At 39.3% G+C, this 14,422-nt stretch overlaps 2 protein-coding genes across 4 annotated transcripts in view; one reads left to right on the top strand and one right to left on the bottom strand.

The window, feature by feature from the left end:
- Slc35a1 (solute carrier family 35 (CMP-sialic acid transporter), member A1) overlaps positions 1 to 7,164 on the top strand; it is a 25,634-nt gene extending 18,470 nt beyond the window's left edge. For all 3 annotated transcript variants that reach the window (XM_005377728.2, XM_005377729.2, XM_013510792.1), the window contains 4 exons: positions 256 to 322; positions 2,324 to 2,500; positions 2,936 to 3,070; positions 5,693 to 7,164. In XM_005377728.2, the coding sequence (XP_005377785.1) occupies positions 256 to 322; positions 2,324 to 2,500; positions 2,936 to 3,070; positions 5,693 to 5,820 (507 nt within the window). In that variant the 3' untranslated portion in view covers positions 5,821 to 7,164. The remainder of the gene's footprint in view (positions 1 to 255; positions 323 to 2,323; positions 2,501 to 2,935; positions 3,071 to 5,692) is intronic.
- An 888-nt stretch (positions 7,165 to 8,052) lies between these two features.
- The window catches only part of Rars2 (arginyl-tRNA synthetase 2, mitochondrial), a 57,417-nt gene continuing 51,047 nt past the window's right edge, over positions 8,053 to 14,422 (bottom strand). Inside the window, exons 13-20 of the mRNA XM_005377731.1 lie at positions 13,648 to 13,724; positions 13,073 to 13,197; positions 11,961 to 12,028; positions 11,768 to 11,877; positions 11,262 to 11,357; positions 10,266 to 10,340; positions 8,662 to 8,725; positions 8,053 to 8,241 (exon numbers count right to left, since the gene is read on the bottom strand). Of these exons, the coding sequence (XP_005377788.1) occupies positions 8,155 to 8,241; positions 8,662 to 8,725; positions 10,266 to 10,340; positions 11,262 to 11,357; positions 11,768 to 11,877; positions 11,961 to 12,028; positions 13,073 to 13,197; positions 13,648 to 13,724 (702 nt within the window). The 3' untranslated portion in view covers positions 8,053 to 8,154. The remainder of the gene's footprint in view (positions 8,242 to 8,661; positions 8,726 to 10,265; positions 10,341 to 11,261; positions 11,358 to 11,767; positions 11,878 to 11,960; positions 12,029 to 13,072; positions 13,198 to 13,647; positions 13,725 to 14,422) is intronic.

Raw genomic sequence — 14,422 nt, forward strand, 5'->3', positions numbered from 1 at the left:
AAAAAAAAAAAAAAAAAAAAAAAAAAAAGAAAACAGGATTATCATATGTCTGTTATTTCAGGGACACATTTTTAATGTAAGTGCTCTGGAATTTCTGGAATGGACTCTTGGTTAGTCCTGTCTTACTCTACAGAATAGCTGTGTCTGATATGAAATACACTTCTGGTAGAATGTTAACACAGATTCTTTGTTTAGACTATTGGATGAGTTCTATTTGTTAGTTACTAAAAAAACCTTTTCAAATTACTGTTCTAGGTGGAACAGAATCCATTACTGGGTTTTGGTGCTATAGCTATTGCTGTATTGTGCTCAGGATTTGCAGGTATGTTATGAAAAACATCATTTTTCCTTTTGTCACACTTTAAAAACATACTGTAAAAATGGTTCTAGTTTAATCTTGCTCTGGCATACCAGTCTGATTCCTAGTAATTCTTTTATCTTCATATGTTCGTTGTTCTTCGTCACCTGTATCTCCTGTTCTTATTTTTTGTCACCTGTCTCCACTGTATGGCCTTGTTTCACTCAGTTCAGACCCCAGTCCTTACTCAAACTTGCAGTTATCCGAGAATGTACATCGGTCATCCTTGACCATCTCAGTCTAGCCAGCAGCCCAAAGTAAATGAAGGGGGCGGGGGGACTCTGAAAGTGGAGGAAACTAGCCTTTAGAAAGCTCAGCTAGCTTTCTATTTTTCTAGAACTGGTGATAGTCAGACCAGCTCCTGCTGGTGTAAGTTGTTAATACTACAGCTCAAAACCTCAAGTTCTCTACTTCAGCAGAGTATGGGATAGAAAGAGAAGGTGGATGGAGTGTTCCTTAGAAAACAGTACAAAATAGCCAAAAGGGAGAGAAAGAACATAAAATCACATGTCAAGAAAACGGGAAGGGCTACGGATATAGTTCCATGGCACAAGCACCTGCCTGGCAAGTACAAGGTCCTGAGTTCGATCCCCAGTACTGAAAAAAAAAAAAAAAAGAAAACAGGGAAGTCTGAGGTGGTATGTGTAGGGACAACTGCTTCTCCAGCAAATCAAGAGAAAGTATGAATGCTAAGTGCAATATAAGGAATGAAAGATGTTTTTGAAATAGTTCCAACAGAGATGAAATTTAAAGCTCTTTTTAAGAAAGAATGTATTAGTAATAGCTATATGCCTTTATCCTTATTTGTACCTATTTTAAGTATTAGGGTTTTTAATTTTTGATGAGGAAATAAACTATTGGTTATAAATAAGATGCTTCATAAGAGAACTTCTAAATTTAGGAATATACTTAATTAGCCATAGTATTATTCTAAATCTTTAAGATCCAACAGACTTAGGAATAAAAATTGAGTCATCCAAGAAGTAATATACTTTTGATTTCTAGCAGTACTTTTGAACAGTTATGTCCAATCTTGTATTTAGATCATAACTGAGGAAATAAATGCAGGATTGTTTATGCTTGGAGCAACTGAACACTGAATAAATAGTTTTCCCAGACCTACGATCAAAGGTAGAAACAAGAACTGTGATTTTGTTTTTATTCTCTGGCTCTTTCCAGCATAAATTCATCAAAAGTACTGTTTTTCATTAGATTTCTACATTGATAAACACTTTAGTACCATTTAGGTCTCTAACATGTTTATACCTAACATTGTTAATGTCTTTTAAAATATGCATTCATTCAAGTATAAGGCTGTTAGACGAGGGGTGTATGACTTTTGAGGGTGGAGGAGTCATGTACTCTTTCAGAATGTGAAAAATATCTATGGGCCCTCAACCCCAGAAAGCACAGATACATGCACATTTTATTACCTAGTTAGGAGCTGATGATCCTCTGACATTGTGTATAAACCTGCTTTAAAGGAAAGTGACTTCATTCTGCAAGTTCTAGTTAATTTTATTTTGGTTGTGTCATTGTGAAAAAAACTAAGTGGTGATTATGTTATTCTCCAAAGTCAGGTGTATTCATTTTTAGGCAGATATTAAAGGAGTATGATTAAGGTAATTCCATCTAATACAGTCTTCCAGCTAACTAAAGCATGTCTTTTATTGGTGTTAAGTAGTGTAGAGCACTTTTATGATGTCTTCCTGCTACAATAAAGGCAGAAATGTTCCCAATTTAACAGCACTTGTCAAAGGTAGTTTATAAAATTCCTCTGTTATTGTCTGTATGATCTATAAAAATGCAGATTATATTGTTCAGTATATGTGTCATAACGTACATAATAAATGTATGTTTAAAGTATGTTTGTTCCCAAGTCATACTTTTGTATCTTTAGGGTACAGTCTAAATGAAGAATGTTTGAAGTTAATTCATAACATCTTTAATATTTTTATCTTTTAGGAGTGTATTTTGAAAAAGTCCTAAAAAGTTCAGACACTTCCCTTTGGGTGAGAAACATTCAGATGTATCTATCAGGGATCATTGTGACATTAGTTGGTGCCTACTTGTCAGATGGGGCTGAAATTAAAGAGAAAGGATTTTTCTACGGTTACACCTATTATGTCTGGTTTGTCATATGTAAGTATCCAGGTATTAACGGCTCCGAGTAGACCCTTTTTGTTTTTCTGAAGTTAGATGTTTACTGTAAGCTTTGTAGCATTTTGCAATTATTCCTTTGATACTGTGAATACCAGTTTGAAAATTCACTTCTGGTTTTATTAACCTACTTTTGTGGCAGAGCTATCCCCAAGCACTTTTGCCTTCACAATCAAAAGCATCTAATGTGTTAGCAATAAATGTGTAAAATTTAGTGGAAGACCACATAGCCTTTTGTGCATCTGAGCAACAGTGTTATGTAGGAGCTACTGAATTTTAGTACAAACTCTCAGATGACTACTTCTAGGAAAATAGTATGTTCCCTTAGTGTGCTGTCTCTGGAGATGAAAATGACTGAACTGTCATGGAATGTTTAATTTGTTTGAGTCTTAAGATCTTATTTTTTTGTATCCCAAGTTCTCGCAAGTGTGGGAGGCCTCTATACTTCCATTGTGGTCAAGTACACAGACAACATCATGAAAGGTTTCTCTGCAGCAGCAGCCATTGTCCTTTCTACCATTGCTTCCGTGATACTGTTCGGATTACAGATAAGTACGTCTCCATCTGTGTTAAGTTTACATGGAAGGGCCCCTTCCATGATTCCTTTCATCTCTTATTAAACGTGGCAGTTTGACTCAGGCGTGGTGGTGCACACTTCCAATTCTAGCACTCAGGAGGCAGGAGGATTCCCACAAGTTCGAGGCCAGCCTGAACTACATAGAGAGACCCTTTCTCAAAAAACTGGCAGTTGGCCATACTGTTTATAGGAATTTCTAGTTTAGTTACTAGTTTATTCTGTAAGTACAGCAGCTCAGCTGTGTGAAGTGTGCATTAGCAGTACTTAGGCTGTGTAAGTGGTTCTGTAGCTGAAACTGAAGGGTGTGCATCCTACGTGAAAGCGAGGCGCTGCTCAGTTACTGGAGGGCTTTGCAGCATCTTCCTGTTTTAGAAACAGTGAGTCAGGGTGAAGTTGGCCCTGTGTCTGTAGGTTCTGCATCTATGGATTCAACCAGCAGATACTAACAAATACTTGGGGAAAAATTATTTCTACACTGCCTATGTACTTCCTTCTTGTCATTATTTCCTGAACTATGTAACGATAACTTACACAGCATACACATTGTATGAGGTATGGTAAGTCATTATGAGTGATTTAAAGTGTATGGGGGATGCAGGTTAGATTACATGACATCTGAGTGTCCACAGATTTGGTATCTGAGGCGGGTGCTGGACCAGTCCCCCTTAGATGCTCAGGGATAGCTACAATATGATTGGGTACTCAAGGGAACAGATAGGAGGACTTTAAGAAATGATTACTTTCAGCAATGGAATTAAACTGTGTAGGCTTACTTTGAGGAGAGCAGAAAACATGTTTTATCTTTTTTTGGTTTTTTTTTGAGACAGGGTCTCGCTAAGCTGGCCTTGAACCCCCCTGTGTAGCTCAGCCTGGTCTTCAATTCACGGTGATCCTCCTGCTTCAGCCTCCCAAGTGCTGGGATTATAGGCATGCACCACCTTGACTGGCCGGCATGTTTTATCTTTTCCTTTAGCTTGTATCTTCCTGTTTGGTATCTTAGTTTGATATGAATGTTTTATGCAAAGATAGTTTCATTTAATGTGATTAATATAAAATTCATTACCATAGCTGGCAGGCTGGCCCATTGCTAATACAATTACTGTAGCTCTCAGATCTACCATTAAGTTGGCTTCTTACTTAAGCACTGATACTAAGCATTTCAGGGTGCTTTTGTGCTGTGTAATAATAAGTCCTTTTTTTAATCAGTTATTATACATAAACTAATACATGAGAAAAGCTGTCAAAGGTCTAGATAAAATAAAAGCAGAACTGGCCTATATTTGCATTTTGTTTTAGAGTTGATTACTCTTAAATGCAAATAGAAGAATACCAATGTTGAAGAAAACCTAGAAGAACCATTGTGTAGTAAGGTACACATCTTGTCTGTGTAGCCTTGGGAAAGTTAATATAACCTGTGTCTCACTTTCCGTCATCTGTACAATGACAGTATTGGCACCCATCTCCTAGGGTTGCTTTTAAAAAGGTGATCTACTTGAAAAAGTGTCTAGCACATAGGAAGTAAGCTCTGTAAGGCCAGCCATTTATCATTGCAGTGCTAGATATCTCAGGGCCATCCTTGAATGTTCTTACCTGCTTACGGTAAAATTTTCATTTTAATTGTATTTCTAATTCATTCATCCTTATATTTAACATTAGTCCTTATGTCTTTTTCTCCTGAGAAAAATTTGCTTTTGGTTAATGTTTGTCTTGGCAAAGTCTGTTAACTAGTTAGATGTATGATATAAACTCCTTCCCTTTTGGAAGGCAAAGGTAGTCTTTTTTAGTAATTAAGAATGAGGTTTGAATGTGCTAGGGATGTAGCTCAGTGGCAAGTGCCTTCCTGGCAAGTGTGAGGCCCTGAGTTTGATTCCCAGTACCCTCCCCCCAAAAAGATAAAATCATAGCTTTATATCATTTTTTCAACATACTACTTTTAAAAGCAATGAAGACCACAATTGTATCTCACAGAAGACTGCAGTTGTACCTCACAGAATGTTTCAGCTTTTAATAGAATGTACACTTTTATGAGCATTTATATGGCAAGTTTGGAGAAGTTCTAATTCAGTCTTGCATACTGATTTTTCAGGATTAAGATAAAAAGGGTAACTCTAACAGGAAATGTAATTTTATACAGTATATGACCATTTCATCTCCTATTTAGAAGTTTTCACTGATTTGAATAATTTACTACCTAATTCTGAATTTTATTTTTTCCCTAAACTACAGATTTCTGATACCATGAGAAGTGCACGTCCCATTGCCTTTTGTGTTCACATATATTTTATGTTTACATACTTCTTTTAAATTTAAGGATTTATAGGGAAGCTGCTATATTGTCAGAGTGGTCCAAGGTAGGCATAACTGTGTCTTCCAGTTTGCCATGGTGATCAGTGATTACCATCTCTTGATTCTACCATTTTTTCTTTTGCTAGAATGGGTGACCTTTCTAAAATTTACCATCGTAAAAATGGAGAACTTATTTAGCTTTCTCATATAACTGAAAATGTTAACCCAGAGTTAAATTTTATTGAAAATGTAAATTGATGATTGTTGCGGAGTTTTACAGGCACAAATACAGCTTTTTTTTTTTTTCTTAGCACTCACCTTTGCTCTGGGTGCCCTTCTTGTATGTGTTTCCATATATCTCTACGGATTACCCAGACAGGACACTACATCCATCCAGCAAGGAGAAACATCTTCAAAAGAGAGAATCATTGGTGTGTGATTTGAGCCTCAGAAGATTCCTCCTGTGACTAAGCAGCTTGCATTAAACTAGAGCCTTAAGTCAATCTCAGAAGGTAGCTTAAAGAACAAATTAACTGTATGGCCTAAGAATCAAGAAGAAAGCTGTATGAGTGAACTGCTAATATAGAGACAACTGCAGACCTGTTGGGGGTCAAAGTGTATTGTTTCAGAATGAAGGAATTTTATTGTGTGTGTATATAATGTACATAGTGAGTATGGAGATGATGTGGTATTAAAAAATCATGAAGCTACCAAATCAAGTGATAAGGTATGGATTACTGTCTAAAAGTGAAAGTGCCAAAGCCATTTCTGTACTAACTGTTCTGTTGTTCAGGTACCAAGGGAGGACAACCTCTCCTTGTTCTGTAGTTCACTCATGGTATAGTTTTGTCTCTGTAACAGTAGAGACCTACTTCTTACAAAAACAAACAAGACAGGCTAGTTCAGAACCAAACTGAATGTGTAATTTCCATGGAATCTATTTTGTAACTCAGACAGTGATTTCTTGGTGGTGACTAAGTACTCCTTTAGTGCTATATTTGTGCCATTCATTGTCCCCTTCATATTTCTTTGCTATTAGATATACTTGTCTTCAAGAAAATTTCTAAGATGTCACTTTTATACTTTTTTTTTATAAAGTATAGTTGTTGGGTTCTCAATAATTTGTGTTTTAAAAATATTTCTATAATGTTAATGGGGGAAATTCAGCAATAAACTTTATTTATATGAATCCTCTTTAATCACTTTTTTGAATTGCAGATATAACCATTAAGATAATGCAAAAACATGAAAAAAGCTGATTTTTTTTTAAAGGTTGTTTGTAAATAACAGCTTTAACCCGAGTCTGACAAGCCTTAAGCACCTTTCCTAAAAAGGAATTTATAGGAAGGATTACAGTCACAGCTATAGGGCTTTAGATTGTAGAAATGAACGGACTTTTGGGGAGCTGGTTTGATGAAGGCTTGGCTCTAACCATTATTGTTCCTGTATCACCTAAAGATTTGATACTCAGAATACCATTGGTCCTGGAAGGAGAAAGATTCCTAGAAGTGGAGAGGGATACTGTACATGTAAAACATGACTCTTGTAGATTTTTATTCAGTAACTGGTTTGTGCTGAGGGAATTTTAATGCTACTTTAAGCAGAAAATTAGTAGTCTGGAAGCCAGATTACTTAAAATGGAGGCATGAATGAGTCTTTTGCAAGGACTGGGGGGGTAAACTATATTTGTCAATATAAAATGATGTTTATTCAAACTGAAGCAGCTTTGGTTCGTGCTAATTTGATTCTTTCCTTAAAAATACATGTTCACTGATATTCAAAAGACTTTTTTTTCCTTTACGGTGGTGGGTATCAAACCTAAGGCCTTGTTCTGTACTACTGAACCACATCCCTTTCCCCTAGGAATTTCTATTAGGAACATTTATAAGAAATTACAGCAGACCTGAATAGAAATGCTAGCAGAGGTGGATAGCTGTGCTGATACAACATTTCGCATGATACCTCCTACTTACGTTACCTAATCTTAGTTTATGTTATCAAATAAGTCACACAAAATATACCTTATCCACGCAAATACATGGAAGAAATGTTTAACTTCAAATTATGGCTTAGTTACTACATTTTTAAGACCCTAACAATGTCTCTACAAGTAATTCCTTGCAATTAAAATGTATTCAGTCCCTGAGTTCACAGAGTAAGTTACCAGGATATATCAACTAAAAGGTAAGCATAGGCCTTCTCTGGGAGGAGTTACTAACCATATTATTAATAAAGATGTTTATCTTTGGTCTGTATATTTGTTCAAAACTAGCCATGATTTTAAAAAATATTAGGATTTCTCTCAATTATTTGATGAAAACATTAGGTCATCTCAGTTATAATAGCTTCTGAAAATGACACTGTAAGAAACCTCAAACCAGTTTAAATTCTCATCTTGTATCTGCATTATACCATAATTTTTTAATTTAAAAAGACTTAGTTTACAAATGCATAATTAGGTATCTATTGGCCATAAAACTTCTCATGACTTGTAAGCAAAAAGATCAAGCTGGGAATGGTGGTGTGCACTGTACTTTCAGCTATTCCGGAGGCTGAGGCAAAAGGATTTCTTGTGCCCAGGAGTCTGAGGCTGGCCTGGGTAACGCTGGTAACACAGTGAGACTGTCTCAACAAAACAAAAATTAATAAATCATTTACACTTAATAAAATATACTGGTACAAAATGATAGTTTATATTATAATCTGAACAGCAAAGCACCTATAAACATAATTTGCATTTATTTAGCATTGTGATAAACTCTTTAATGAGAAATTACATCCTAGAAACAGGTGTTATTCCAAGAAGTCTCATTCCATTGGCTAGAACATAACGGACAGCCTTGAAAAGATGAAGTCTGGCCTACAAAATAAATCAAAGAATGATGAGTGTTCAGTAACATGCTCGTTTATGTAAGTAAGGATGGTTTTACAATTCTAACTTTCTTTTTAATTTAAAGTATGGATATCTCAAATTGCCTTAGAGTTTACTATAGGCCAGAAATGATACTCATCCCTTTTGATACACAAGTATAGAAGGAGTTGTGGAGTGGGAGAGGAACAGTGTATCACTCTAATACCCGATTCACGAAGATGGGTTCTGCAGTACAGAATTTTTGGAAATACATAAACATGTATGGTTACAGCCCAATTCTAATTATTATCTGAGTCAGAAATTGCTGATCAAGAGCATGCTATTAGAAAAACTTATAAGACATGAGTACTCTGCAGTAGCAGTTGTGAGCTGTTAGAGATTATAGAGAAGACATTCAGCGTAACTTACCCCGGCCACTTCGGGAGGGCTGTCCTTTATTTGGAGTGTTCTGTGTGCCACAGCTGCAAGATGACTGAAACAGCAAGGGAGGAGTCAGGCTGGGGACTGGCAGTAATTTCCCACAGTAACATGAACTGGGCCTCTAACCCTACCTCCTCAATTTCAGAAAAAGCCTAGAACCACTAAAGGAGGTATACTAAACTGTAAAGTTGAGAGTGGAATTCACTGCCTTGTCTGTAACAGACAAAACACACTAAACTTAAACTTTAGATTTTGGTCCTGGTTCTACAACTAAGTGGCAGATTCTTAAAATTATTAATTTTACTGTTAGCTTTACAGGTATAGAGCATTCCTTTTTAACAATTAGTTTGTCTTTTTTAGACAGCATTTAAAAGTTTAACATGAGCTGGGCATGGTAGCACAAGCCTGTAATCCCAGCACTTAGGATGCTGAGGCAGGAGAATCACTGTGAGTCTGAGGTCAACCTTGGACTACAAAGTGAGTTCAAGGCCAGCCTGAACTACAAAGCAAGACCCTGTCTCAAAAAGACAAAAATAAATGAATAAATTAAAGTATAACATGGCCTGGGGAGGAGGTGGGATAGGGACTAGTCATCAGTTCACTCCGTATACACTGGGCATTCTTCTTTAAAGTCCCTTCTTTGCTTAGGTATGGCAGCAAGTAGAACAATGTGAGAGACGAGGAAGACGTTCACTTAGTGATTATGGGACATTTCTTACGACTTTCTGGTGTTTTCACTTCTACAAGTCTAAGTAGAACTTAGGGGAAAAAATCATTTAAATCAAGAGAGAAAAGGTAACAATATAAAACAAGCCAGGCATGGTGGCACATGCCTGTAGTCCCAACACTCGGAGCTTGAGGCAGGAGGCCTATAAGTCTGAGCCCTGCCTGGGCAACTTAGTGGCTTAGCAAGGCTTCATCTCAAAAATAAAAAGAGCTGGGGATGTGGCTCAGTGTGGAGGTCCTGATTTCAGTTTCCAGTACCAAAATAAAAAAAGGAAGTCTCAGTTTGAGTTCAGTAAAACTTGCATAATAGCAAAATTTCCTGCGTTAAGTACTTTTATGGGAAGATAAAGCCATTTCTATACAAGAGTCGACTCAAGTATTAAAAGCTAACACTGAAATTTCTATCAAAGCGTTGCTGATTCGCCTCCCCGTTCTCTCCACTTTGTTGACTGATTCATCTGTTTCTGCTAATAACTCTTATGAACCCTGCTGCCCTAAAAAGTAGTGTGAATGGCAAAAAGGCCTCTACATGGGGACTCTGCTTCCTCCTTCCCAGCTACTTGCTCCTCCTGACTGATAGCTGCTCTCTGGTCCAACATGGCCAGACACTGGGCTGATGTCATCTCTTATGTTCACTCTGTCACAGCATGTGTGCTTTGGTTGACATCTATGTCCTGATTATAGTGACTACCTTATATCATTGAAGTAATATATAAACATGAATTACTGGCATGCAAAGACGAAACAAATTCGTGTAAAGGACATTAACTTTTAGGACAAGGGACCTGTTCATGGGGAAACTGCATTAAAGAAAGGTTTTTTGTGGGATCAAATTAATACTTGAAAATAGGAAGATTATAAAATACCTTAGAGTTAGCAGGTAACTAACAATGTGCCTGGGCTGAAGGTCCTGAGACGATCTATAGAGCACCTCATCGAACCTAAAAGACGACAAGCAGCTGGCTGGGTCTTGTTCACATGTTATAATAAGTTAACATAAGATGTTAAAACACCTTGGATACTGACAACACCAAAAGAGTAGAAGCCGTATGAAAAAGACCTGTGTACATCTGAAAGCAAATGTGTAGTTTTCTTTCTTATAAATCCCTGGATGACAGGAACTTTCTGAATCATCCTGATATCCCATAGACCTAGTTCAGAGCAAAGACTTCAATCACGGTTGTTAAAATGAATGTACAAAGCCTGCAGCCACATAGAGAAACAATCTATGAACCAGTAAAGCATTCTCAAGGCTAAGAGAATCAGGCTAGTTTATTTCCCTTGCAAATCAGCTACCTGTGAGTACATTTTTCTGATGCCCGGGAAGAACCACTGACTACTTGTGTGGCACTCAGAGGAAAGGGCCTTGTTTATAACCATCCACAGCCCTTCGAGACACAATTCTCCTGACAAGGCTGGCTTCACCAACACCTGAGCGAACAAGCGTGTGAGTGCGTCACACAGAAGGCCGCACAGTATCTGAGACCATGAGCTGAAACCGGGGCAAGTGAGGGATGCACTGGGAAGCTGCTCAAAGCAGAGATTTTCCTTCGCATCATAAAAGGTGAGAAGATGCTCTTTCCAAAACCAAAAGTTACGCCTTTCTCAAGCTTTATTTTCCCACACAATGGACTGAGGTATGCTGGACATCTGGTAACTCAATGGTGACAGCATTAGTAAGACCCACACGCTGACTGAGCATTGGCTTAATACGTGCACTTGCATCTGCCCCCATATCGTCAGGAAAGATCTAGATCTAGAGGCAGGAGGAAGCTACTGGCCCACTAACCCCAGTGGCCAACAAAACCAGCCAATAGCGCAGGAAGCAGAGCAGGCTTGGTAATGCCACCGAATTTCCGTACCTGAGAAGGTGCTGGACAATGGAAACGGACTGTGGCTCCTGTAAACACGCAGTGTTGAAGTCATCCAGATAACCACACCCGAAAGTCTCTTCCAAACTGCAGCAGAAGTTTGAAGGTAAAAACCCGAGTTACCCAGAGGCACACAGTTGCCGGTGAGCACTACCTCCTCACACACAGTCTCGGTCTCCTTAACAAGATCTAGGCTTTGATGGCCAGTGAGGACCAGAGTCCTCAATTTCCCCTCAATTTCTTTCCTTATGTATAGAATGCAGGCAAGAGGGTTGGCAGGGTTATTGAGAACTGCGTAAGGCTGTATATATGTACTTCTTACATGGGCTGGATAAACATTTTAAACCCACAACAACAGGAAGTCTGTGCTTTTAGTTTTGAATAGAAGATGTGGAAGAATCCCAGGAAACACGGCCTGCCATTGGTATTAGGGTCACACCAGCTACGTCTCAGACGGACAGAAGGGCAGCAGCACGTGTCCCTGCAGCCCTCCTCACCTGTGGAGGCGGGCGTGCGTGTACTGCAGGAAGACTCCCGTGTCCCCACGGCTCTGGAAAACACGATCCCAGCTGAACTGATAGTCAGATAAGAGCAAACCTCTGAAGTCCTAAAACGAGAGTGAATCTTCAGCCCTGGGATTTATTCTCCTAGCAGACAAAAAACATTTGATAGGAAGAAGTCTGAACACACCTGAATAATGAGTGCTGCAAGCCCGACCCTCTCGGCAGTCTCCTGTGGGTTTGGAAGTTCCTTAGTTGCTGAAACACACAGAGGCAGCTATCTTTTAAATGGCACGACACTGTGCCCAGTCATGGATCAAATCTGAGACAAAAATCTGCCGAAAATATATGCTGACAAGAACAAACAAGTTCACAGTTGGCGCTTTACTAATTTAGGTTAATTTATGTGATAAAATGCATTTACCCTGCTTGCATTAAAGGGAAGAAATATAAAATTTTTTGCAAGTTTCCTTGTAAGACATTAGATACAGCTGACACCTATTTTGTTTTTGTCTGAGAGGTAACATTCCTAAATAATTGTAATCAGAGTAAAATAAAAAAGTTACACTGTCAGGAATAAAAAGCCGGAGCACGATGCTCAGGGCCTTGCTTGGGGGGGCAGACCCCGCCGGGCAGACAGACAGCAGTAGCCTGTAGGGGGATAATGCTGCCTGGGGAGCACCCTGCTTCCTACCCACTCGGGGCCAACGTGTTGCTGTGCGGAAGGGCAGGCAGATACGCATCAGCGCCAGGCCTCCTCCTCAACACCCCCAACCCACCCGATAGTCCTTGGCAAATTCGCAGAGGCAGGAATCCAGTGCCCAGCTCCCTACAGTGTCTGTGTGCGCCTCCTCCCCAGCTCTCTGCCTCTGCGAAGTCCACGCTGAGGTGGGTGGCGGGGGGGGGGGGGGCGGCCGCCAGGAGAGCGCAGGCAGCGGACACTGAGCTCGGCCCTCTTCCCTCCAGTGACACCTATTTTTTTAAGGCTGAAGGTTAAACAAAGACATGAACTTGAACCTTCTCTCCACTTTGTAACACAGGATTTTCACATGTCAACTCAGATTACAGAAGAACGATGCCAAAGCTGTCCATGAAAAGAACACCAACGCTGTATGAATTCAGATTATCAAAATGAACAACTGGGCGGCACATCTAGAAACTCTGGCACCTTAGTGAAAATCACTTCTGACACAGTTAGTGACAGTTGAGTGGAGGGACAGTTACAATAAATCATACTGCCCAAAAGTTCAGCAAAACATCGAAGTGTGAAGCCTGACTTTAATAACAAGAGAGTGCATTTACTCTTAATGGAAGCCATGTTCTGTAGCATCTTTAGTCGAATCTCATTTAAGACATCTTCCAGAAAAGTGACCTCTCCTCTTCGGGTCTTCATTCCCTGCACTACTCCAAAGGGCACGTGCTGGCACCTGCAAGGAAGAGCATTTTGTCAACCTAAAGCTAAAAAAGAGCCAGCAATCTGCGTGCATCATAATACACTTTCAGAGCAGTCTGAACTTTAACCCTCAGAGCAGTTTTAAAAATAAAATGAAATCAGATGTAAGCTCTGTCGTATGCCAGAAAGCGTATGAAGCACAGCCTCATTTTCCTGACATACACACTAGCATGTGATTGAACTATGGAGCTCCTTTATGAGGAAGAGATGAGGACTAGGAATTTTGGTCAACAGTGAGCACAGACGTCTAATACAAACACATTTGTCAGGACATAGAGTAATGCAAGTATCAAACCTGCTTTTTCCATGCTCACATCTGAAACAAAGAACGGCAGTCAGAACGAGAATCTCTCTAGATACATTTGGGGCTTGGGGCCCAGCGTTAGTGACCCCGAGCAGGCAGGTGAGAACCATGAGACATTACCTCTCCGCCCAGTCACATCCCATGATCCTTAGCATTTGGAACAGTTGCTGAAAATGCTTCTGTTGCCCTTTATCTGTCTTGGGAAGAAAGTGAATTTAAAATAAAAAAACAGTGGTCAGTTAACTTACAGATAGGCCGGACCTCCATCACATGAACGTGTTAGAGTTCTGACAGACTAAGGTGACTGTCAATTAACATCCTTTAAATACACACAAACACTACACCAACAGAAGAATGTCTACATTGGATGCTCTATGAGTGAGGGAAACAAAAGCTGCAGCATGCCAGCAGGTAGGGAGGACACAGGCACTTTCATCTTCGGAATGTACCATTTAAATGCTTCCTCTCTCAGTTATTATGGCATGTGCCTCCAAGAAAACCAGAGTCTAGCTTCAAAGAGATACGTGAGGGCAACTTTCTCAGTAAAAGGGGAGGGTTCATATCAAAAAAGGAAGGGACTAACATACTTTTCAGCAGCAGAAGGAGCAATACTGACACAACAGCGCAGGCACTTTCAAATCATTTATGACACTGGGTGGAAAAAGCCCATCTCATGGGTACAGATGAGTAATTCCATCTCTGCAGCCCGCTCCAAATGACAAAACTGGTGAAGGAGAACAGGCTTAGGGCTTGGAGGAAACGTATGGTTTCTAAGTGACTGACCAAGAGGAAGTCTTGTTTTGTGATAGAAAAATTCTACCTTCTGAGTATGGTTAATGGTTACATGAATCTATACATACGTGTGATAAAATTTCATTAAAACCAATCCATAAGG

The sequence above is a fragment of the Chinchilla lanigera genome, unplaced genomic scaffold (assembly GCF_000276665.1).
Source record: "Chinchilla lanigera isolate Chin_1 unplaced genomic scaffold, ChiLan1.0 scaffold00010, whole genome shotgun sequence".
Classification (NCBI taxonomy): domain Eukaryota; kingdom Metazoa; phylum Chordata; class Mammalia; order Rodentia; family Chinchillidae; genus Chinchilla; species Chinchilla lanigera.